The 25,476-nt window shown below is 44.6% G+C and overlaps 2 protein-coding genes across 3 annotated transcripts in view; one reads left to right on the top strand and one right to left on the bottom strand.

The window, feature by feature from the left end:
- The first annotated feature begins 3,570 nt into the window (after positions 1-3,570).
- TDRD9 (tudor domain containing 9) overlaps positions 3,571-25,476 on the top strand; it is a 109,078-nt gene continuing 87,172 nt past the window's right edge. Inside the window, exons 1-3 of the mRNA XM_041759113.1 lie at positions 3,571-3,892; positions 18,438-18,566; positions 21,360-21,466. Coding sequence (XP_041615047.1) covers positions 3,699-3,892; positions 18,438-18,566; positions 21,360-21,466 — 430 coding nt within the window. The 5' untranslated portion in view covers positions 3,571-3,698. The remainder of the gene's footprint in view (positions 3,893-18,437; positions 18,567-21,359; positions 21,467-25,476) is intronic.
- Positions 11,725-14,307, bottom strand: RD3L (RD3 like). 2 transcript variants are annotated; one of them, XM_041757718.1, is made up of 4 exons: positions 14,088-14,307; positions 13,829-13,971; positions 13,138-13,443; positions 11,725-12,767 (listed from the first exon to the last, which is right to left on the bottom strand). In XM_041757718.1, exons 3-4 carry the CDS (start codon positions 13,434-13,436, stop codon positions 12,470-12,472), a joined length of 597 nt encoding a protein of 198 aa, XP_041613652.1. In that variant the 5' UTR covers positions 13,437-13,443; positions 13,829-13,971; positions 14,088-14,307; the 3' UTR covers positions 11,725-12,469. The 2 variants fall into 2 exon arrangements, with proteins under 2 accessions (XP_041613652.1, XP_041613653.1); XM_041757719.1 differs by having other exon boundaries at positions 14,121-14,307.

The raw sequence follows: 25,476 nt of genomic DNA, 5'->3' as shown, positions 1-25,476 counted from the left end.
TGGTAGGGGTTCTCAAAGTGTGGTTTGGGGGTTTCCAAGTTCCCCTGGCATCAAAACTATTTTCATAACAATGGTAAGATGTTCTTTTTTAAAGATTTTACTTATCCATTAATGAGAGAGAGCGGCAGAGACACAGGCAGAGGGAGAAGCAGGCTCCATGCAGGGAGCATGACATGGGACTCGATCCTGGGTCTCCAGGATCACGGCCTGTGCTGAAGGCGGTGCTAAACCACTGAGCTACCCAGGCTGCCCTGTTCTTTGTCTTTTTCACTAGAATCATCTCACAAGTGTTCTGCGGAGTTTTCCAGAAGTTGGCTTGTGATGTCACAACAGAGTGAACACAGGAACAGATCTGAGAATCCAGCTATCTTCCATTAAGGCAGACATTAAGAGATCTACAAAAATGTCTAAGTGTCACTCTCCTCACACACAGAGTGACTTTTCATAAAAAATATTCTCTTTAACATCAAATGGGTTTGTTATTGTTTTAAAATGAATTAATAAGTAAACAAAATGTCTCAGTTGTGATCTCTAATAAAGTAGGTGTAACCCACTTAAAAGTTCTCTAGGGGCTTTATTAATTTTTGAGAGCATAAAGGGGTCCTGAGATACGGACTCAGTTTGAGAACCACTGTCTTGGCAAAGAATGTTGGAGACTATAATAAAGTAGAAAACTACTGAGGATGACAACAACTGTTTAGGAAAAACTTACTAGTATCATCATAATCTATTTTAAGACAACAAAGCTTTTGAACTTCAAACTCCACTTGAGATCAACAGAATTTTCATGTCTTTGTGGCAAAGCCAAAACACCTCATGAAAAATACATCTTCAAAGGAAACAATGTTTAAAGACAGAGCCACCCCAGCAGATAGATTTATGCAAAGCGCAGGATTCTGCGTTTTGCAGCTGAGAAGGTCAGAGAAGACATGAAATACTTGGGACGCAGCTTCCCCGACTTTGTCAAGATTGCTGCTTACTGGTACCAACATCATTTGTGATGGTCTCAGCTGCTTGTTCTCCCTTTGGGTCTGCAGCTGACACTGTTCTGGGAATGCAAATAGGCAAAACCCCCACCCAGGCCCATGGCTTCCTGTGCACTCTGTTTCAGTATCTAAAAGCCTATTAAGAATTGTCAAGCTGTCTCTTTCAGCCTTAGGAATGCAGGATGAGCGGGGCTAATTGAGTACGAAGCACCAAGAGCTACCAATCAAATAAAAGGGTCAAAGCTAGTCTTTGTGACGACACAGAATGTTAATCACTACTCAGGGAAATGGCAATTAAATGAGAACAAATTTCTGAACTGAAGCATCAAGATGGTCTCCTTAAACTGGTTAAAAACTCAAAATTCAAGAAGACTGAAGGAGACAGTGACCCAAAAGGTTCAAAGAACATATAAAAAGCCTTCCAATCACCTCACACCTCTTAAAATAACTAAGCTCAAAAAGACGAGAAATACCAAGTGTTGGCAAGAGAAATGCTTGGGAGAAATAGGAACCCTTGAACACCGTTGGTGGGAATGTAAAGTGCTACTGCCACTGTGAAAACAGTATGGAGGTTCCTCAAAAAATTAAAAATAGAAATAGCAGATAATCCAGTAATTCCCATACTGAATATTGGCCCAAAGAAAACAAAAACACAAATTTGGAAAGATGTATGCACCTTTATGTTTATTGCAGTATTATTTATAAGAGCCAAGAGGTGGAAGCAGCCCAAGTATCCAGTGATAGACAAATGGGTAAGGAAGATGCACACGTACACACACCGGGATATTACTCAGCCACAAAAGGGAGATTGTGGCATTTGCAACAACATAGATGGACCTAGAGGATATTTTGCTAATAAGTGAAATATCAGAGAAAGATACCATATGATTTCACTCATATGTGGAATCTAAAAACAAAATGAAACAAAGCAACAAGAAGCCGAATTAGACCTATAAATCCAGAGAACAAAGTGATGGTTGCTAGAGGGAAGGAGGGTTTGGGTGAAACGGGTGAAGGGGAGGGGGAGGTGCAGTCTTCCACCTATTGAATGAATAAGTCATGGGAATGGAGGGCACAGCGCAAGGAATACAGTCAATGATGCTGTAATGTTGCATAGTGACAGATGGCAGCTATGCTTGTGAGCGCGGCTTACGGTCTAGTTGTCCAATCGCTACACGGTACACCTGAAACTAATGTAACCTTACTATAATGCAATGTCAGTCAACTGACTCAAAGAAAGAAAAAGCTCTCTGGAAAATGTTCTCTTGAAAGGAAACCTCTTCAAAAAGAAAACAACAACAAAAAAAACCGCTGCCACCTGAAAACATACTGTGACACCCTCAAGGGAGGATCCAGTGCAGGAACAGCACTACAGTAGGAGACACAAATGTGAGTTGTTTGAAATGGTTCCAATGCATTTTGGAAAATTCAGAACACGTGCTGGCTTTCACATAAAATCTCAGTATTTTTTAAATCAACGTTGAAGGACACATCAAGGGTGTCAATGACTATGATCACATTTTCACTTATCGAAAAACAAGTTGTTTTCCGATCGCCAAAAAGTGTGTGTGTGTGTCTGAGAACTTCTGCAGGCTGCTGGATTTGGATAAGTCCGAGCAGGAGGCCCAGAGCTCACAGCAGGAGCTGGGGGTGTGGTCAGGGCCTGGACGTGGGCACCCGGGCTCACTGTCCCGGCGAACCGCGGAGAGCGTGACCCCGCGGGGCCTGACTCCGTCCGCGCCGTTCCCCAGCCGGCCTCTCGCTTCTTCTCTTTCGTCCGCTCCCGCGCACTGCAACGCACTCTTGGAGCATTTTCCAGTCCGTAGTCACTGCTCCGGAGCTCGGCCTGGGCTGTTGCAGCCGCTCTCCGGGGTCCCCACCACCGCTTTGGGGGCGGCCTCTCCCCGCTAGCTGCGGGCGGGCGCTGCACCTGCCACGAGGGCCACCCCGTTCGTCGCGCCCCATGGAGCTCCTTCCCGCCAGAGGACCGTCACCTCCCGGTCCCGGCTGTCCTGCAGGGTCCACCTCAGGGTCATCTCCCACGGAGTGTGCGAGAGCAGCCCCTCAGACCCAGCCCGGTACCCCAGGAGCTCTGCCCGGGGCGGCGCAACCGGTGCTCAGCCCACGTCTGTCCCGCGTGGGCCCGAGCGCCCGTCGCGGACGGGTCCTCGAGGGAGCAGGCGCACACCGGGTTCTGGCCTCGCTGGTGGCTGATGGCCCGGTCAGGCCCGGGCGCCGAGGGGCTGCCTCCAGGACAGCGGTGCTGGCGCGGGCGGACCAGGGGCGGGAGATCCCTGCAAGCCGGACTCGTGACGGGGCGGGGCCTGCGGCACGAGGTTCAGGTCACGTGGGCCGGGCGCTGGCGCGTTCTGATTGGAGGACCTGGGCGTGGCAGAGCCTGCGGCACGAGGTTCGGGTCACGTGGGCGGCGCGCTGGCGCGTTCTGATTGGAGGACCTGGGTGTGGCAGAGCCTGCGGCACGAGGTTCGGGTCACGTGGGCTGGCGCGTTCTGATTGGAGGACCTGGGCGTGGCGGGGCCTGCCGCACGAGGTTCAGGTCACGTGGGCGGGGCGCTGGCGCGTTCTGATTGGAGGAGGGCCTGGGCGGGGCGGGGCCGGGCCGCATTCCCGCCGTCGCCAGGTCGCGTTTCCGGCGTCGTCTGTTCCCGCCGCTCCGCGGGGCAGTTGAGGCCTCGACGCCAGGGCGGCGACATGCTGCGCAAGCTGACCCTCGACCAGATCAACGACTGGTTCACCATCGGCAAGACCGTGACGGATGTGGAGTTGCTGGGCTCGCCGCCCGCCTTCCCGGCCGAGGCGGCCAGGGACGAGGCGCAGCGCCGGGACTCGGCCCCCATGTTCGGCCCCGCGGCCCAGGCCCAGCCGGCGGCGGTGGCGCCCAGGAGGTAGGCCGTGGGCGGGGGTGCGCGAGGCGGGCGCCTTCCCCCAGGCCACGTGAGCCGGTCCCCCCAGCCCCCCGCCCCCCGCCGGCCAGTCCAGGGCCAGTCCAGGGTTCGGGGCCCTTTCTCAGGGTCCATAGGTAGACGGCCACGGGCTGGCCTCCGGGTTTTGGCGCGTAGGAGTAAGGCTGTGGCAAACGTTTCCACGCAGGTTTTTGTGCGTCGGAAGTTTTCTGCCCGTTTTGGTGAATTCCAAGCAGCGGGAGTGCGGGATCTTTTTTTTTTTTTTTCTTTTTGGTTTTATTAATGCCCCGTTTTCTCCCCACTACTTTTTTTTCTTTGACTTAAGTAACTGCTGTTGGCTCATCTGTTCATATGATTCCGGTGGAAATAAAAAGGCAAGAGGGGGTCGTCTGTCTTTAGAAGGCCCGGATCTGGTGTGGAGACACACCTGTTCCCTCCCTCGAGGGGCCAGGGTGGAAGCCCGCCCAGGGATCCCCTGTTTTTCTTACTTTTTAAAAGTTGCTCTTGCGTGTTGGCCCCATCAGGCTTTCTTGGGGTTTGCTTCAAGCACCTGTAGACCAACTTCAGGCCCTTGTAGAGTGAAGGGCAATTTGGGGATCTTTGGTAGGTTTTTTTGGTTGGTTTTTTTTTTTTTTTTTTGGGATGCAGGGAAGGGACAAAGAGACCCTTGTGCAGCTTTAGAGTGGCTTGTTTTGTTCCTGTTTTTGCACATTTTGTTTCCTTGAATTACTCTGGTGAATGATCCTTCTCTTTGATGCTCCTCCCCAGCTTGGAAGGGGCAGAGCAGAATTGCTTTTAAAGAACTCACTGTGGTAGTGGAAGTAAATTCTTGAACTTTTCAGGGACCGAAAGTGCAGATTTAAATGTCCTTATAACCGTACAGGACCAGTTTTTAAACTTTCTAGTCCGTCGTGGACTAAGACTTTGAAAAATTAATGAAAAATGAAATTTCAGAGTAACGGAATGAAAAACAGACAAAATACAAGCTGAATTTCAAATACTACAGGGCAGCCCGGGTGGCTCAGCGGTTTAGCGTCGCCTTCAGCCCCAGGATGTGATCCTGGAGACCCGGGATCCAGTCCCACTTTGGGCTCCCTGCATGGAGCCTGCTTCTCCCTCTGCCTGTGTCTCTGCCCGCCCCCCCCCCAATGAATAAGTAAATAAAATCTTAAAAGTAAAATATCATATTTAGCATACAAAAGGGTTTTGTAAAATTGCTGTAAACGTTTCAACTTTTGTAGGTAACTAGAAACAAGTAGATGACTAGAGACAGGTAAATAATGCCGAGGCTTGCTTGTCTGTGTAGTGCTTTGAGCCTGATGAGTAGTACTTCGGGAAGTCCCATCCTGGGACCTTACCACATACCTAGTAACCAGAGGTTCTACCTTGTAGTAGGCACTCAAATACAGCTATATTACTGAGTCCTTGAAATAACCCACTGAGATTGATGGCATTCTCTTGATTTTGTAGAAATCTGAAGGAGACAGACTTGGGTGGCAAGGTAGCTTGCCTAACTTCCTGTGATTAATAGTCATGATAGGTGGAATGATTCACTCCTCAACAAAGAAAACCGCTGGAACCCATGACTACCTTATATTACACCGGCAAAATCCTTTTTTTTAGGTTATAGATCCTAAAATAGGGAGATTACCTGGATTATCTAATAACATGAGCCTTAAAAGCAGAGACCTTTTCTGAGTGGAGCCAGGGATTTGAAACATGAGAGGGACTTGACCAGTTGTTGCTAGACTGGGCCAAAAGGAAGCAGGAGAAGAATGTGGGCAACTGGGAGCAAAGATGGGATCCAGTTGACAGCTATTAGGGAAATGGGGAACTCCATCCTACAACATAAAGGAGCTGAATTTGGTCAACAACCAGAATGGAGCCTCTTGGAGTGAATGTAGTCCTGCCAACAACTTTTTATTTACTTATTTGAGAGAGAGAGAGAGAGAGCGTCTCGGGGGAGGGATGCATAGTGGGGGGACAGAAGTAGAGAATCTTAAGCAGGCTCCATGATCAGTATGGAGCTTGACCCGAGGCTCAGTCATGATCAGAGTTGAAATCGAGTCAAAGGCTTAGCCGACTGAGCTACCCAGCCAGCATCTTGATTTTAGCCTTATGGGACCTTAAGCAGGGGATCTAGTTTGGTTCTACCTGAAGTTCTGATTTAGAGAAACTGTGAGATAATAAATTTGTGTTGTTTTGAGCTGCTGAATTTCTGAGTTTGGTGATTTGTTAGGGTAGCAACAGAAAATAATACACTGGTAGGGTTGGGATTGATTTAGGGTGAACTGACCTGAAAGCCAGTCTCAACTACACTGGCTGGCACACAGCGATGCTCAGATACTTGCGTTGAGCTTCTGGAGTTCAGTCCACAAGAGTCGTTAAATCAACTTTGAGTCATGTGAGTAGTGACCACTAGTATTAAAAAAAAAAAAAGTGAAGGGCAGCCTGGGTGGCTCAGCAGTTTAGTGCCGCTTTCAGCCCAGGGCGTGGTCCTGGAGACCTGGTATCGAGTCCCACATCAGGCTCCCTGCATGGAGCCTACCTCTCCCTCTGCCTGTGTCTCTGCCTCTCTCTCTGTGTCTCTCGTGAATAAGTAAAATCTTTTTTTTTTTAAAAAGAGTGAGAGGGATCCCTGGGTGGCGCAGCGGTTTGGCGCCTGCCTTTGGCCCAGGGCGCGATCCTGGAGACCCGGGATCGAATCCCACGTCGGGCTCCCGGTGCATGGAGCCTGCTTCTCCTTCTGCCTGTGTCTCTCTCTCTCTCTGTGACTATCATAAATTTAAAAAAAAAATTAAAAGTGAGAAATAGAAAATATGAGACCTTTTAGCACCTTAAGGTGTACTTTGTTCTAGGGAAAACTTTCCTATACAAACACTTCAAATAATCACATCTGGTGATTTCTTTTTACCCAGTTTCTTTTACCTAATTCAGTTTTTCCTTCTCGATATGTGTCATGTGAATTGAGTGCCTGCCATGTTGAGCATTGTGTCAGGGGACACAGGTGAGACAAGTCTCAGTCCTTCTGACCAGAGAAATCCCGTTTTATAGTCGAGGATCAGATAAGTTGAGAAACTTACCCTCATTCCTCATATTACTATATTACGTAGGATGGATGTTTGACTCCAGAGTTGCTTTTCAGTATCTGGGCTTTGCACGATGTTCATATAGGTATGTGTCATTCTCCAAGGATTCTTATTTTCTTTTCACTCACAAAGGCTATGTTTTTTTAAGACCTTTTTGTCTGTTTAACAGATTTAATTTGTTAGATCATTTTACCATTAATTAAAGTGTCCTGTATCTATGTGCCACTGGATTGGAGCGGCTGCCATAGAATAGGCGAGGTCAGAGAGGGAATGGAGCTGGGTCCAGAACTGTCTCTGAAATCAGAGGACTTTGCTGCTTCATCGGAGGCCACTGGGGAACCGTTGGAGGGCTCTCTGGTGTCCTGAGTAGAGCTGTGACGTGACCCCTGGCTGTAACAGTCACTGCCGTGTGGAATGGACTGAAGGGGGCCTATGGCAGAAACAGGGAGATCAGGGAAGAGTCTATTGATATCATCTGTGACATCACCTTTCTGTGTCAGCTTGACTGGGCCATTGTGCCTGTATTTGGTTCAGCATGATTCTGGAGGTTTCTGTGAATATACTTTTTGGATGAAATTAAGTTGAGGGATTTTTAGTAGAGCACATTACCTTCCAAATTGTGGGTGGGCCTTACCAAATCAGTTGAAGACCTGGCTAGAGCGAAGGCTGACCTCCTGAAGCAAGGAGGAGTTCTGCCAGTCCCTCCAGACTCAGACTGCAACTTTTCTTTGGGTTTCCAGGCTGCGGGTCTAATTCTTTAAAGTAAATCTCCTTCTCCCTTTTCTCTCTGTGTATCTGCACACAAGGCCTGTTGGTTTTGTTTCTCTGGAGAAGGCTCATTATTCTATCATCCAGGAAGAGAGGGTGATAGGTTAGACCAGGACTGTAGCAGTGGAGGTGGTAATCGGTAGTGCAGTTTGGGTGCATTCCTAAGGCAGAGGCAAGGACTTTGTAGCTGGATCGGATACGGAACCTGAGCGGGGAAGCAATCCCGGGTGACACCAAGGTTTCTGGCTGGGGCCCTGGAACGTGTTACCATCCAGTGAGAAAGGCAAGGCTGCAAGAGGAGCTGGTGTATGGTGAAGCAGTAGGAGTTTGATTTGAACACGTTAACCTGACAACACTGGTAGATAACAGTAAACATAGGCAGTCTGGAGTTGAGGAAAGAAACCTGGCTGGAGCCAGATGTTTGGGGGGTTAGAGGCTTTGAGACCGATGAGCTCACCCACATTATGGGTGCTGGATCCTAGGGGGTGAAAGCTGAGAGAGAAGAGGTCCAAGGACCCAAGCTTGGAGCCCTTTAACATTGAGAGGTTGACAAGCTGGAATGAACAAAGGACGGTGAGAAGGAACAGCTGGAAGGTTCTGAGGAAATACAAGTGATCTTGTCACCCTCTTTTTTTTTTTTTTTTTTAGATTTTATTTATTCATGACAGAGAGAGAGAGAGGCAGAGACGCAGGTAGAGGGAGAAGCAGGCTCTTTGCAGGTAGCCTGATGGACTTGATCCAGGTCTCCAGGGTCACGCCCTGGGCTGAAGGTGGTGCTAAACTGCTGGGCCACCGGGGCTGCCCAGTCTTGTAACCCTTTAAGTAAACAGCTGTTTTCCTAGTATTCCTTCTGTGCCTGTCTCAGTACTTGTATGGAATTGCCTTCTGTTGAGGATCCCTGGGTGGCTCAGCAGTTTGGCGCCTGATTTTGGCCCAGGGCGCGATCCTGGAGTCCCAGGATCGAGTCCCGCATCGGGCTCCCGGCATGGAGCCTGCTTCTCTCTCTGCGCCCCCCCTATGTCTATCATAAATAAATAAAAATAAATCTTTTTTTTTTTTAAAGGAATTGCCTTATGTTGTTTTACCCATGTAACAATTTTGTGAGGGAATGGATTGTCACTGAATCTCCACCTCCTAGTGCAGGGCCTGACATACAGTAGGAACCCAGATACTTGTTTGTGTGAATGAAGCATCTTGGTAGATCCCAATTCTTGGGTGCTTATGATATGCTAGAAATGAGAGTGGTGTCCTTGTCCTTTCCTGCCTTGACTGAATCATGAAATCAGCCTTACTCCTTTGACCATAGCTGATTTCCCTGAGAGGTGAGTGTGTGTGTGTGTATAAGTAAGTGTAATCAATGCAAATGAGACTATCAAGGCAACTATATCAATGCAAATGAAAATATCAAAGCAATGTTTCTAGAATAAGAGTACACTTCACTGTTTGTACTTTCACCACCCTGGACTAAATAAACCACCATCATCTCATTCCTGGATTATTGCAAAAGCCTTCTATTTTTATTCTCCTAGCTTCCCTCCTTTCCCCCAACAATTTATTCTAGCACCTAGAATACCTGACGTGAGATAGATGCTCAGGTAACATCGGTTGAATGAGCAAATGAGCAAACATTTACTCCTATTAAAGTTCTTTGAGTAGATGTGTAACTTTCTGTGAGTAGACTGCCATGCGGATAAAGCATAGACTCTCGTGGCTTGCCAGACCTTCTTCCCTCTAGCATCTGCCTAATCTGCTGCGCTCTGGCCACACTGGCTTTTTTTTTCTGTGTTTTGAAAACACTGGGCTCATTTCTGCCTTGGGGCTTCTGCATTTACTCCTCTTCCTGGAGCAGTCCCCCTCTTTCCTGTCCAGTTTCTTCCCATGACTGCCCCCATCATTCTGGGCCCTGTTCCGATGTTTACTTCTTACAGAGGCCTCTTGTGGCCGCCACAGCTGTAGGAGTCCTCCCACACCTCCTCTCTCTGCCTCTCTAATCTCTTTCAACGTTTTCTTCCTCCTCTAAAGCACTTAACATGTGCCCCAAGTCTTTTGTTTATGGGGTATTTTTTGGCTCCTCCACCATCCAGAATGATTTTGATATTTCTGGTTCCTAGAATTGGCTGGCTTGGTGGTGGTGTCATTTACTGAGCTGAAGTGCTGTGTTTAAGGAACTGTGCTTTTTGTTTGTGTATGTGTGTTTTGATTCTTTGTTCCTTTCTTGATTTTTATTCTTTTAAAAAACAAACCTCTATGACTCTGGTTGCCTGTGGGCATCCAAAAGGAGGTGTCAAGTAGGCAATTGACTGTATGCATTTGGAGCTCAGAAGACAAGCGAGGGCTGGAGGCATGCGGGGGGGCCTGACAGAGTGACCTGAATATCTGCCCTCTTGTTCACTGATACTGGGCAAGCCATTGAATGTGTCCAAGGCTGTGTGTTCATTTGTCAAGTAAGAATAATACTACCCACTTTTAAGGTAAGGATTGAGTGAGGGTGTATACACGGTGCTTTGCACAGTGCCTGGCATATGGAAGAACGACTTTAGCACCGTTAAATGGATTGGGCTGGTTAATAACGATAGCTTGTGAGAGCTTATTATGTGCAGATATGCAGAGTATTTCTATCTGGATTAATTTACCTCACTATTTCCCAGCTAAAGCTTTTATTTTTGTTTTTTGAAAAGATTTTATTTATTCATGAGACACACAGAGGCAGACACACAGGCAGAGGGAGAAGCAGACTCCCTGCGGGGAGCCTGATGTGGGACTTGATCCCGGGACCCCAGGATCACAACCTAAGCTGAAGGCAGATGCTCAACCGCTGAGTCACCCAGGTGCCCTCCCAGCTAAAGCTTTTAGCTCCTACATCAATAGTTTCTCTTTATAAAACATGCCTGAATCTTTCCTGATATTATTCTCCATTTGCAGCCCCCCACCCCCATGTTTTTTACCTTAATCTTCTTGCCAACTGTAGGTACTATAGGCAGTTCAACATACAGAATGGGGATCTGTTAATATTCAGGAAATTATTTGTGTTAAAATTTCTATTTGATTTGTAGATTTTCTAGGAACAACTGTAGTTTAAATTACATACTCCAGTGCTCTCATAGGAAACGTGGTTATTAGGATATTGCCGAAACAAAGTGAGAGATGGAGACTTTGCATACCAAAATGCAGGTTATTTCTTCCATTCCCCTTTAGAGTCTAGTTCTGGAGTTGATTACATCATGGGTGACTTAGATCAGCATAGGGTTCCTGTTCTCCTGGACTAGTGGGCCATGTAACTATCTGCATCTCTTCAGTTGCAGGAAGCTTTGGACAAGAGGAACTTAAAATCCTCTTCCTGTCTGGACAGAGAATGGTGCCTCTCAACAGTGTGGTGGGCTTGGTCATTTCGTGTGGTGGCTGATGGAGGTGCCTTGTAGGGAGAATAGTGTTTGGGGCATCCTTCTGGTCTATATCTCCTAATCCACATGGTGAGGTGGCCAGTTCTAGGGTGCATTTCATAGACAGACTCCACGTTGTTTAAAACAAATTTTGTTCTCACCATTAGGGCAATAATACTAAAATTCTTGTTCTGTATTCACTGCACAGTAAGCAATCATGCACTTCTGGAGACACTTAGCTCTACCTCACATAGTTTCCACTCTAAGACTTTTATGGTGATTGAAGAGCCATAGATAGCTCATGAAAACAATCAAAAGGGAACAGGAGTGAGGTCTTTTAGATACACTTAGAGCTGTGTTTCCACTTACTTTGTCTTATGAAACACTGATCAGGTTGACCCCATGTATGACAGGATTAAAGACTTAATTGGGCCCCATTCAGAATGGTGTAGATATTGTGCAAGAATCCAGGAAAAAAGTCAGATAGGTTTCTTTAGAGTGTGGATTGAGTTTTAGTCTTGAATATATTTTTTTAAAGATTTTATTTATTTATTCATGAGAGACCCAGAGAGAGAGAGGCAGAGACACAGGCAGAGGGAGAAGCAGGCTCCATGCAGGGAGCCCCATGTGGGACTCGATCCTGGGGCTCCAGGATCATGCCATAAGCCCAAGGCAGACACTTAACTGCTGAGCTGCCTAGGTGCTCCAGAATATTTGCTATTTTCAATGAACCAAGTCTTTTTTTTGTTTGTTTGTTTCCCACTGATATCTATATGATAATGTAGACCGAGATTAAAACGTTATTAGTAACAAATCTGAGTGTTGAAGGAAAGGACCACTTAGACTTTCAACTGGGCATTATTTCCTCTGTCACTGCCCATCTTCCCCTTCCCCACTGAAAATGACTGATTTGGAGTGGGTTCTGTGTTATTGTAAAGGTAAGATTCATATCAATAATTTATTTTATTCTATACACAGCTTCCTTTCAGAATAAAAGTTAAGGTTAATGTCTAATTTTCACACAGAATTTGTCCAGTCCATACTTGTTCTTGTGAGATGTGTTTGAGGCATAAGAAAATACTTCAAACATTTTTTTCAAAATGTTAGCAATCATTTTAGTTAAAAGTGTACAGTTGAATAAAACATTGCATTTTTAGAGTGGATTAAAAAAGGAGCACTTTAAACACATAATGCATAGTTAAAAACTACTTAACATCTGACTTTGCAACAGAGAAATGTTAAATCACATTACATTTTCGTATTAATATTAAGAATTCTGCTTCTAAAGATGGCTATAAAAACTGCTCTGGTTTATAAGTAACTTAACTTGATGGATAATAATATGGTAGGTTCCATATTCTATGTGAGAATGCTGGGAACCTGTTCTTTGTGGCTTTGTCCACATAACTGGAAATGGTGGGTATTTCATCTTTGTCTGAACTCCTGGAGCTTGCACCTGGAATCACAGAAGGAATAGGACAGTCCGTGTTCCCTGACTCTTCTGGGCCTTCTTGTTGGTTACCTTTGTCAGTACTATTTAGGAAATCTTTCAGGACTTGCTTGAAGATGTAGACTATTTCCCATGGCAGTACATCATTTTCTGCTAAAACTTCTCGAAATCTGCAGGGAAACCAGTAATGAATATTCAATTCAGAAATTTTCTTTTGTCATCTCTGTTTATCTCCAAAAATACAAGCTTAAGTAATGTAATCCTGTATAGTAGTTGCTCACCTTTTTGAGTAATCTGCACATTTATTTAAAATTATGCTTCTTTAGTAAAGAGATTCTGATTGTGGTTTAAAAATATTTCCTAGCCAGTAAGATGTCAATGGATATTTTAGTCCAACCTATCCTTGGGGATTTTGGTTGCCAGGTTTGATACACATGATTAAAGAATTTACATGATAGAATACAATTTCTAGTCTAGATGTATGAGTAACTTAGACTTGACAGTAGCAAAATATCACAAAAGAGAACATAGTATTTTTACCTGCTGAGAATAGTTCCAGTTTGACAAGGCTGAATTTGTGAGCAAAGGACTTCAAGTTGTCGTTGTTCAGTAGCTGGGATGGTTGTGTGGGGATTCTGATAGTTTTTCAGCCAGTTGTAATCCACACCTGTTTTTTTCACTTTTTGCTCATTTTCGATCTCTTGTATTAATCTCTCTCGCTCCTTCAGATGCCACTTTAATTCCCGAAGCAGAGTCTTTGTCACTACATCGGAGCCAGGATAGTGTGTGGGATTGTAGGAATGATATTTTGGCCATTTCATCCAGCCAAAAAGTGGCATTTTTAGCCTATGGAAATATTCTCACTTGTTTATTTGCATAAAATGTCCTGATGAGCAAATATGTTTCTTTACAATAAATTTTCTAGAAAAGTGCATGAGTTTTTCACTGGTTAGATATGCAGGTCAGAATAAGATTAGAGCATGGATTAAAGCTTTTCATTTTCTAAGTAGGTCAGTACCAAAAACCAAGGTTTGAAAATGTTTATGTAGCTAAGCAGAAACGAAACATAACAAAGTCAGAGATAATCTCCAGACTGAACATTGTGTGAAAAATAACATTAATACTTGCTATTAAAAGTTCTTAGGAGGCTTTAAAATATTAACGTATAGGGAGTGCTATCTATAAACATACTTTTGACTTTGGTTTTGTGTAGAAAAGGTTTAAAGCGTACCTGGTAAGTCGATGAATCCGATGTGTTGTTGCCAAAGAGTTTGCTTGAATTAGTGATGAAGCTGTATTTTACTTGGGCATGGGTTCTCCCGGATATATCCTCCGTTGGAAGGAATAAGCCGCCTTATTATTTACCCACTGAAACTGTATTTGAAATAAGTTTCTATGTTAGGAATGAGGTTGTGATGTCTTCATTTAGAGAGAATGCTCATTAATTCACCTTGTAAGTAAGCTAGAAAAAAATGACAAAAATAACTTACTATTTAATCTTCATAAATTATATAATGGTCTACCTTCTGAATGTTGCTCAGTCTATTTGAAAAAGATGCCGGCAGCAATGGGCTTCTGGTCCTAAATGCACTCAGACTGACTTTGGTGATGAAATGAGAACGATTGTGTGAGGCACCACGGATGTGCTCCCAGCTACGGTGAAGACTGTCGCATGGTGTGATGCTCTGCTGTGCATAGCTGTAGGTCACAGTTTAGTGCTGTATTTTTATGCCTGTAGAGCTCTAAAAATAACCACACTGCTTTTATTCTTCAGCTTAACTTTCAGGCCATCTAGAAGCCAGGTCACTGTCCCCTCTAATGAAAGCTGGAAAAACAGATCAGTCTTGATGATTTGCAAAATACCCATTCTGAGAAAATTTGTTATGATTGAGGAAAATAGGCAGAGAATGCTGATATCTGTCATATGAAGTATTTAGTGAAGGTTTTCTGTATTCATTCTCTTTTAAAATAGTAGTTTCATTTGTATATTTAAGCAAGTTGTATTGCCAGGGGATGTAAATGCTTAGGTAGGTAACTCTAAAATATGCTTTATGATTTCCTTAAAAACAGCAAAAATGGATTAAGGTTGGGAAAAATAGAACATATAAACTTAAAAACAAAATCTTCTAATTCATTAAAGAAGGTAATTATAGGTTTTTTTTTTTTTTAACTGAAGATGAGACTCATACTTACTGTTGCGGCGAGTTATCAATGCATAATGCTCTTTATCGTGCTGTTTTTTGTTCAGCTGTTGTGTGTCTTTGGCTCAAGAGCGGACAGGTCTTTTACTCTCTGGTTCTGTGTTAGATGACTACCTAGTGGCTTTTCCTTTTATAACATTTATTTTTTTCTGTTGCTTTTTCCTGCAAATGAACCATGAAGAATAGACATGGTTTACATCAGCCCTGCATGTCATGCATGATAAGGAGTGATGTGTATGGTCAGCCTGCAGCTCTTATTGCTTGTTTGTGAGAAAAAGCCCCATGTCAGCATTCATTGTCTTCAACGGGAGGGTTTTCACATTACATTGTGTGTAGTATGAAAAGGAGAGGAATGGAAAGTTCATCATGACAGAAATGTCCTACCAGATTTTCTGCTAAAGTTACAATGAATCCTGACACTTCTCCCTTTCAATAACCACCTTGTTATTGCTTTAATTTTTATTTTTTTTGCCTCTGAGATAATAACATCCAATATATTGGGTGTGGAACCTAAACTATATTTCTTTCCAAGGCCCTCCACAGTCTTGCGTTATCCCTTCCTACCACTTTCCCTTTCACTCTCCCCTGGAGTATGTCTTGTTTCAGGCAGGCCTGATGGCCCTGACACTTGTCTCACACTGGCTCTGTCTTTTGAGGTATTTATTCTTTCTCTTTTCCATTTATCTACATCATAACTCTCTTTTCTAGGGCCCAGTTTAAATACCATCTAATGTTTTTCTTCTGAGGGAAAACATCAGCATATTTTCCTTGGCTGTACTATTTGTTCGAACTTGTAGAAAGATTGGTCTCTGTTCTTGTTCTCTTTCTCCCTTCTGTTTAGATTCTGCTCTGCCCTCCATTGGAATTGCTGGCTTTCAGTCGTCACAGCAGATGTTTGTGGATTATGTGGTGTCCTGATGCTGGCTGGGGACTGGGGGTGCAGTGGTGCACACGACAGACTTAGTCTGTCCTTGGGGAGAGGACCTTCCAGTGGCAAGACAGTAGGAGCACATGACTTGTCCAGTATACTGATCACAGATTACTGGGGTGGTTTAATCCACTGTAGGCCTCTCCCATTTCTATGGGGACGGCAAGGAAGAAGGCCTTTTGGGGGAAGGAGTGTCCTTTTGGAGATTTGAAGATCAGTGAGCTAGTACACAAAGAGCTGCTCGAAGATAGTCTCCCTTCCCCAGGACACTTAGCACCTGTCTTGTCATTGTGACCACTGCTCTGGTCCAGCCGTCGCAGAGCTTTTCTTACCAGTCAGCTTACATTCAGCACACCATCCTCTAGTGTGTTACTTGTGTAAACTTGTGTTTCTAGCACTCAGGGTATGCTACTGGTGTTGCTATCAAATGTATTTATCCTGTCCTAGCTCCTGAGACTGTTTGACATAGAGCCTAAGTATTCCAGTTGTGCTCTTACTACCATGTAGATGGAGAAAGTAAATATTTGTAGATCAGGGTAAGAAAGTACCTTTGTGTTAATCCTCCATGTTTATTAGGCTATAATCAGGTTAATTTGGATTTTTAAAAAAATATTTATTCATGAGAGACAGAGAGAGAGAGGCAGAGACATAGGCAGAGGGAGAAGCAGGCTCCATTCCATGCAGGGAGCCTGATGTGGGACTCAATCCCAGGTCTCCAGGATCACGCCCTGGGCTGAAGGTGGCTGAAGGTAAACTGCTGAGCCACTCGGGTGTCCCTAACTTGGATTTTATTAGTAAACATTTTAGTAAGTTGAATAAATGAGTTGTTTCTAATGAATTGCAACGTTAGGATATTTTGTGTGGAAGACATGAAACTAAAACTATGAAACCAATGAGTTTCTCTTTTGGTCATTATCTTGATTTTCTGGGCTGTGTCTTGTTAGCTGAATGGTACACGGTTTTCTAAGACTTGGAGTGAAATAGGACCGTAGCATTCATAGTGTGTGTTTGTATGTAAATTTTTAAGATGTGCAAGGAAGCACATAAAATAAGTTTGGGAAGACAACATTTGGGGAACCTGAGGGCATACTGGGGAGCCAGGGAGACTTTGATATGTTTCCATCAGGGCGTTCTCATATGGTGTTCAGCAGCATTTGACAGCAGTGAAGGGAGGACTTGTTGCTGTAAGGAGACTGGTAGCCTTCTGTTTTTAATTCCTCTGCTACTGGATTTAAAGTTCTGGATTATTGGTTCGTTCTTTCGGCCCTTAAAGATGCAGGTAAGGGGTGTCTAGGGGGTGTAGTTGGTCAGGTGTCCAACTCTTGGTTTCAGCTCAGGTTTTGATCTCAAGGTCATGAGATTGAGCCCCACATCGGACTCCAGGTTCATAGAAGAACCTGCTTGGGATTCTCTCCCACTGCCTTGCCCCCCAAATAAATAAATCTTCAAAAAAAAAAAAAGATGCAGTTAATATTTGAGGAAAAACTAAAACTGTGTTAATTTTTTTTCTAGTATTTTCTTTAAAATATTTTATTTATTCATGAGTGACCCAGAGAGAAGGCAGAGACACAGGTTGAGGGAGAAGCGGGCTCCCCAGAGGGAGCCCAATGTGGGACTTGATCCCAGAACCCTGGGATCACGACCTGAGCCAAAGGCAGACTCTCAACTGCTGAGCCACTCAGGCGTCCTTTCTTTATTTTTTATTTTTTATAAATTTTTTTATTTATTTATGATAGTCACAGAGAGAGAGAGAGAGGCAGAGACACAAGCAGAGGAAGAAGCAGGCTCCATGCACCGGGAGCCTGATGTGGGATTCGATCCCAGGTCTCCAGGATCGCGCCCTGGGCCAAAGGCAGGCGCCAAACCGCTGCGCCACCCAGGGATCCCGGCGTCCTTTCTTTAAAATATTTTAATTAAAATACACTGATGCATGTACTTTTTAAAGTTAAAAATCAGGTTTATATTGGGTTGTGCATATGTTCTCAATTTACAGAAATTAACGTACACCTATGCCATGTGCTGCAAATGTGTTCTCCTGAGTGACTGTAGCTTTTGCTCTCTAACCTTTCTAGAGACATTGTTCATCAGCTTAAATGATAGTTTGCTTTGTTGGTCTTCTCCTTTTTGACTTTTCCTTTTTTGTGCTCTCGTTTATGGGTCTCCTCTAGTTCAAATTGTTGAATGTCAGAGAACATTATTAACTTTACAGACTTGAAAACAGAAGTGTCTGGGTTTTGAATCAGCTTGGAGTTGATTTGAGATTGATGTGAGGTGTAGGGTCAGACTTTTTGGTTCCCAGGGTGGATAGCCAGTATCCAAACTAAGTGGTCATTGCTCCATTCTGGAGATTGTCCTCGTTCTTTGTATGCTGAGTAGTTGGGTGTATCCTGGGCATTTTGAGTATTATGGGACCCTAGGGCTTGCAGGGTCCTCTGGGGAATGCAGTTGAGCAGCTATGTTTATTTATTTTTTTAAATTTTTATTTATTTATGATAGAGAGAGAGAGAGGGGCAGAGACATGGGCAGAGGGAGAAGCAGGCTCCATGCCCTGGGAGCCTGACGCGGGACTTGATCCCAGGTCTCCAGGATCGCGCCCTGGGCCAAAGGCAGGCGCCAAACCGCTGTGCCACCCAGGGATCCTGAGCAGCTGTGTTTAGACGGCAAGTTCTCACCAGCCTACCTGTGGGGTTCGAGGTGTCTCGGGTTTTCAGAGCCATTGATTGCAGTGCCATCTGGGTCCGTCCTGCCCGCTGCCACCTGCTGGCCATTCTCTGGCTGAGCCCTGAGTTCTCAGTTCCTGATGAGCTGTTGGAGTCAGCACATGCTTGCACAGCCTTGGAGTGAGTCCAGTAGCTTATGGATGGCCTTTGTGTGTGTGTGTGTCCGGGGGGGGGGGGGGGGTTTCGATTTCTTTCCTGTCCCGGAGGCAGCTCCCCTTTTTGGTCCTCTGGCCAGAGGCCTGGGGTTTTATTTCTCTGCTCTACTACACGTTTGCTGCCCGTGCAATTGCCTGCATTCACATCTGGGCCTGAAGCAGTGGGAAGACCCAGGAGGAAAGAAGGCAGTGAGGGTCCACCCTATCCTCTTGGAGAGAGTATTTCCCCTCCTTAGAGTTTGAGGCTCTTACTGACCCCTGGAACATGAGAGAAAGGAGAAAAGATCCTTTCTTGCTCTCCGAGGCACCAAGGCACTTCTGGGGTGCTCTCTTGGCACCAGGGCCTGTGTCTGCATTTGCCACGAGCGGATGGCAGAGGTAAACAGTGGCAGGGTGCCCCTGGTTTGCCTGCTGGTGCTCTGAATTCTGGTCTTCCTCCCCTGTCTTCCCCTTACTGTGCTTTCAGAGACTCCCAACAACAGCCCACATGTTCTGTCCTGGCTTTATAGCTTCATTTCGTGAGGTGCAGTGTGTGTGTTTGGTCTTCCCAGCAGTGGGAACCAGGGAATCTTTCTTGACTCTTGTTTTCTCATACCCAGCTCTAGAATGCCAGCATACTTCAGTGGCTCCCCCTTACCTGCTGCCACTCTTGTCCAAGCCTTGTCATTGTCTCTGGCCTTGGTTGTTGTGCTGCTGTGTTAGGTGGTCTCCCTGCTTCTGCTGTGTCTGCCCCCGTCACCTCACCCTGCTTCAGCTGCTCTGGGGCATCCTATTAAAATAGTTTGATCTTGCTATTTCTGTGTCCCTGCTTAAAACCCATTTCAGAGCAAAAGCCAAAATCTTTATAATTTGTGCCAGCCTGCAGCCTGCCTCCTCACCTTTCTTCCAGGCCCCCTGTGCCTCCTGACTCTTCTGGCATACTTGCCTCAGGGCTTTCCAATATTCTCCATCAGAGGACTTTCCCCTCAGAGGGCTGCACGGCCCCCCTCTTTTGCTTCCTTCTGATTTTTGCTTTATTTTTTTAAAAGATTTTGTTTTATTTATTCATGGGGGGGCGCAGAGACACAGGCAGAAGGAGAAGCAGGCTCCATGAAGGGAGCCCGATGTGGGACTCGATCCCTGGACCCCAGGATCACAACCTGAGCCGAAGTTGGACTCTCAACCACTGAGCCACCCAGGCATCCCTGATCTTTGCTTTAATGTCACTCTATCATCATATTAGCATCACAGCCATCCTCCCCCCATCTCTCCTCCTGGCCATGTTACTCTCTCTGGACTTATCTCTAACATACTGTGTTTTACTTTCTTTTCCCAACTAGACAGTAATAAGTCCGTGAGGATAGTTGGCCAGCTTCTTAGGGGGAGAGAGAACCTCAAGCAAGCTCTGTGCCCAGCATGGAGTCCCACACAGGACTCGATCCCAGAATGCTGAGATGTGACCTCAGCCAAAATCAGGAGTCAGATGCTTAGTTGATTGAGCCCTCCAAGTGCCCCTGGCAGCTGCTTTGTCCCAGGTACTTAGGACAGCACCAGGCATGGAGACAGCCCATAATTATTAATTTGTTGAATGTATTAACGAGTGTGTGTCAGGTAAACGGTAACCAAAAGAATGCTATCAGCTATGAATATCAGGCAAAAGTATGATTTAATGCAAATAGCATTTTATTAAAGTAAATCTCATAGTTCAAGGACTGATACTGTATGGTTTTTTTCTCTGACAGCAATTAAATTAGATATTGATAATGCAAACATTATAATTGACAGTATATTTTGCATATCATGCTGCAGTTGTCTTTTATTTTTTTTAACATCTTGGACATTTTTACCTATTAGTATGAATATAGCCATGGCAGTCCTTAAAAAGATACAAACTAAGTAGGAGTGTGCCGTAGTTTAGCCTAGCCCTCCCTTGGACATTTGTTTTCAGGTTTTAACTATCACAAACTTTATGAAAAGGTACTCTTCCTCCCTAGAGTCCTTTATACCCTTGCCTTTTACATTTTTCCTCCATATCACTAAGTATGTGTATCTGTTATGTCTTCTCCACTAGAGTGATGGTTTCATGAGGTCAAGGACTTCATTTTGTTTCCTGCTGTATCTCTAGTGTCTCCAGCAGTGCCTTGCATGTGCTGAGTGTTCGATAAATCTTTGCTGAATAAATAAATGCCTCCATGCATGTCTGTGCATGTGCTTCCTTGTCTATATGTTGAAATACTGCTCTACTGAAGACATTGAGGGGAAAGTGTGGCTCAGATACGGGCAGATTGCCCTTTAGGATACCAAAGGAGGGGATCCCTGGGTGGCGCAGCGGTTTGGCGCCTGCCTTTGGCCCAGGGCGCGATCCTGGAGACCTGGGATCAAGTCCCGCGTCAGGCTCCCAGGGCATGGAGCCTGCTTCTCCCTCTGCCCATGTCTCTGCCCCTCTCTCTCTCTCTCTCTCTATCATAAATAAATAAAAATTTAAAAAAATAAATAAAAATAGGATACCAAAGGGTCTTCTCATTTGCCACTCTCCGCTGTGATCTGACAATATTCCTTCTTTCTGCCACTCTGAAGCAGGAAATTGGTTTCTCACTATTTTAATTTGCACCTAAGTGGTGAGTAGATGTGGAATGGAGCATATTTTCATTTGCTGATTGACCATTTGCATGTTTTCTTCTATGACTTAATGTAAAAGGAACTATTCAAAAATTCTTCTGGCACATGGGGTTTCTTGAGTTTTCAGAAGCAGTATACTAACACTGAATATTCTTTGCAGACCGCTTAGCCGGAAGAGCTCAGAAATGGAGTATATTAACAAATACAGACAGCTTGAAGCGCAAGAATTTGATATGTATGGCAGTGATCAGTCACCCAGCAGGCCAGGTAAGTGGGTATCTTTAAATATTGTAAAGTATGCTGCATGAGTTATTCACAAATTAAAACATTCTTTAAAGTCTTTAAGAAATGTAATATTTTGGGGATCCCTGGGTGGCGCAGCGGTTTGGCGCCTGCCTTTGGCCCAGGGCACGATCCTGGAGACTCGGGATCGAATCCCACGTCAGGCTCCCGGTGCATGGAGCCTGCTTCTCCCTCTGGCTGTGTCTCTGCCTCTCTCTCTCTCACTGTGTGCCTATCATAAATAAATAAAATAAAATTTAAAAAAAAATGTAATATTTTGGTCAACAAAGAATTCGTATTGCTAGTTCAAGATTTTTTTTTTGAGAGGGTGAGTGTATGTTGGACTCAGTCATTTTTTTCCCTTTTATTTTTTTTTTAAGATTTTATTTATTTATTCATGAGGGACACAGAGACATAGGCAGAGGGAGAAGCAAGCCCCATGCAGAAGCCCAATGTGAGACTCGATCCCGGGACTCGAGGACCATGCCCTGGGCCCAAGGCAGGTGCTAAACCGCTGAGTCACCCAGGGATCCCTTTTCTCTTTTAAATACAGTTTCTAAATAGTCTTTTTTTTTTTGAAAGACTAATAGTAGTCCTTTACCTTACTATTAATTCAAACTACTTAAAATTAAAAAAATTTTAGTGATTTTATTTGACACTCAGTGTGGGGCTCGAACTCACAACCCTAAGATCAAGAGTTGCATGCTCCACCAATTGACCCAGCTAGGTGCCCCTCTAGAATTACCTAAAATTTTTATTTAAAAATGATTATAGTTTTTTAAAACAACAAATGCATTAAATTTTTAAATAATGAATGTATAAAGTAAAAATTTTCTTCCTAATACCTGTTCCCCTGACCTGCCACGTGCCTTGGGTATAACTGTTCAGTGTTGGATTAGCTGCTTATTTTCTGTGAGTATGCAGTTTTTTTTTTTTCTCAGCTAGTTACCTTATTAGCATCAAGCTCTATTTGTATGACAGAAGTCAACTTTTGATTTGTTGCCTTCTCATAAACTTTCTATCAGTTTATTAAGTACTGTCTCCTGTTTTTCTACGTTATGTACTTCTCAGACTCTGGGGCAGAAGTTGAAGTTAGAGGAGTATTTTCCTTTCCTTTTTTAGCCTTTTTAAAAATTGCAAATTATAGTCCATACATAATAGTACATTAATCTGTTTCCTTGGGATTTATTTGGGTTTCTTGACAGTACAGAATATTTGTATCTTTCACCAGTTCTGGAAAAATCCTGAGCCATTATCTGTGCCCCACTGTCTCATTTAGTTTTGTTTTCTCATTGTTTGGGTCACTATACTGTATTCAAGTTGATTTCTCATTGCTTATGTTTCCCCTTAAAGCAAAAGTCCCTTGAGTTCTTTGCCTTCATCTCTGTGTTCTTAACCTTATGTAGGCATCCTCATTACGGTGTTCCCTCACTAAGTGCCCTTTGTTGTATATTTTCTCTACTGCTTAGTTGCCCTCAGGAGGAATATTTGTCTGACAAGTCCAGTACACTTATCACCAGAAGTGATAGTTCAAAATGTGTGTGCCCCTTGATCCAGTTTTTACCTACATTAAGAAAAGTACAGAGTTGTACATGTAAGAGTGTTGATTATTTCACTGCTTGTCTAGGGGAAGACTTGGAGGTTTCTTAAATGTCAGTGGACAGAGGATGTGTAGTGGAGTAAAATCTTCTGTAGAAGCGTGAAATAGCCATATGTGTTATTGTGCAAAGATATCCATCATCTAATCTTGCCATTTGGGGAATTGTATTAGTTTTCAGATGACTGTGTAATGTGATCCTTCTGGTTACACCCATATGTACTGACCCTGGGACATACCACCTGGCGGTCCTGGAGTATGCCATATGGGATTGCCATTGTCTGAAAGTAGCTGGGTTACCAATGAATGCCTGCAGTTTGAAGTGTCTGCTCTAGTAACTTTTAATTTGGATTAATATTTGGAACTGCTATTTGCTTTCTCTGTCTCTGGCATCTTTATATTTCGGGAGTTTTTCAGCAGGCAGTCACATAAATTACAGCTTTGACTACATTCAGAGGATTCATTTAGTGACCAGTATTTGTCACGGTGTGTCCCAGGGACTGTGTGAGGTTTTGGGAATATGATAAGTAATAAGAACTGATCCCTCCAATCACAGAGATTATCAATTAATCATGTAGTTACACAAATAAATGCTTTTGGAAATAAATGCTCTGAAAGACAGCTCTATGGGGGCCTGAGACAGGGGTTTCTGATATGAGCTGATATATCAGAAAGTAACAGCGGAGCCTAGAGCTGAAGGATTATAGAAGTTACCTGGGCAGTGTGAAGATCTGGGTAGAGAGAATATGTAAAGAGGGTCTGTGATGAGGAGGCCTGGTGCTCCATCCCTTAAGCAGACATTGTTGCTGGGGAATCTAGAGTGGAGGTGGGCGGCCTGGGCATGGTTAGTTGTAGGCTGGGTAATAGCACCCCCTCCCAAGAAGTTTACATCTGGATCCCCTGAATATGTGACTCCAATACCTTCAAGGATAAAAGGAACATAGAAGCTGGGATGGGGGGATGGGGAGATTGCCTTGGGGGCCCCAGTGACATTACAGGGTTCTCAAACAAGGGAGGCAGGAGGATCTAAGTCAGTAGGAGATCTGACACTGGAAGCCATAGGTTGGAGTGATGTGAGAAATGGGCCCACAAGCCAAGGAATGCAGGTGGCTTTTAGAGGCTGAAAAGGTATGGGAACAGATTCTTTTCAGAACCATGTTTCAGATGCAGGAAACATCCATGTAGCACCTTGTGCTTAGCCCAGTGAGATGGGTTTTGGACTTCTGTCTTTCACAACTGTAAGAGAGAGTGTGTTGTTTTAAGCCACTTAGTTTATTGCAGGAGTAGTAGAGAACTACCTCGGCTGTACTGGATGGGGCTGGATGAGACAGAGGCATGGCCAATGACAGAGGCTGTGGGCCATAGCTAGGAATTTTGGTGTTGATACTCAGAGTAGTGGGAAGCCATTAAAGGTTCTAGGTTAGGGGTGCCTGGGTGGCTCAGTTGGTGAAGCATCTGCCTTTCGCTTAAGTCATGATCTTAGGGTCCTGGAATCGAGCCCCGCATTTGCAGAGGGGTGGTGTCCCCTGCTCAGTGGGGAGTCTGCTTCTCCCCCTCTCCTTCTGTCCCTCCCCCTGCTTATTCTCTCTCTTAAGTCTTTAAAAAACAAAAAAAGGTTCTAGGTTAATCCTGGGATAAGTGTGAATGGAGGAGGAGGATGTCATATGATTAAATCCGTGTTTTGGGAAGACCATTGTTGTCCTATTTGAGAGGGGGTCAGAGCAAACGGATGAGAGTTAAGAGGGGTGGTCTTGCCCAGCAAGAGACTTGGTGGTGATGACTGATGGCAGTCGGGCTGTGGGGGTGGGGGGATGGGTGGGCATGGGATGGAGTGCACAGGGTATGGTGATGGGTTGGATCTGGGGCCATGGGAGGTAGGAAGGTGCTGCTCCAGGTTTTGAGGTGCCTCTGGAGCATTGGGGAAGAGAGATGAGGTTAATACGGTACATGTGTGTGTACACACAGCTGTGTCTGTCTCTGGGTTGGTCTGTATTAGATAGAGCCAGGAGGTCACACCCATACCTCCAGAACCAGTCATGCACCATGGATTATATCCAGTTATAAAATACTTAGTTTCAAAGTACTTTTGATTTTGATGTGATACAGATATTACTTCCATCTATATAAAAGTGTTTTAAAAATTATTTCTAGGGAATCCTCTTCCACTGTTGGTGGGAATGCAAACTGGTGCAACCACTCTGGAAAACAGTATGGAAGTTCCTCAAAAAGTTGAAAATAGGGATCCCTGGGTGGCGCAGCGGTTTGGCGCCTGCCTTTGGCCCAGGGCGTGATCCTGGAGACCCGGGATCGAATCCCACATCGGGCTCCCGGTGCATGGAGCCTGCTTCTCCCTCTGCCTGTGTCTCTGCCTCTCTCTCTCTCTCTCTCTGACTATCAT

Source organism: Vulpes lagopus, chromosome 6 (assembly GCF_018345385.1).
Source record: "Vulpes lagopus strain Blue_001 chromosome 6, ASM1834538v1, whole genome shotgun sequence".
Classification (NCBI taxonomy): Eukaryota; Metazoa; Chordata; class Mammalia; order Carnivora; family Canidae; genus Vulpes; species Vulpes lagopus.
Note: the sequence above shows the minus strand (reverse complement) of the source record. Positions and strands in the feature narration are given on the sequence as shown.

What these genes read in the sequence shown, in the direction of transcription:
- RD3L (XM_041757718.1), bottom strand. Translation starts at nt 13,436, where the DNA reads ATGCCACTTTTTGGCTGGATGAAATGGCCAAAATATCATTCCTACAAT. An exon ending in ACTGGAACTATTCTCAGCAG is followed by an intron (nt 12,768 to 13,137) that starts GTAAAAATACTA and finishes GTTTCCCTGCAG; the next exon opens with ATTTCGAGAAGTTTTAGCAG.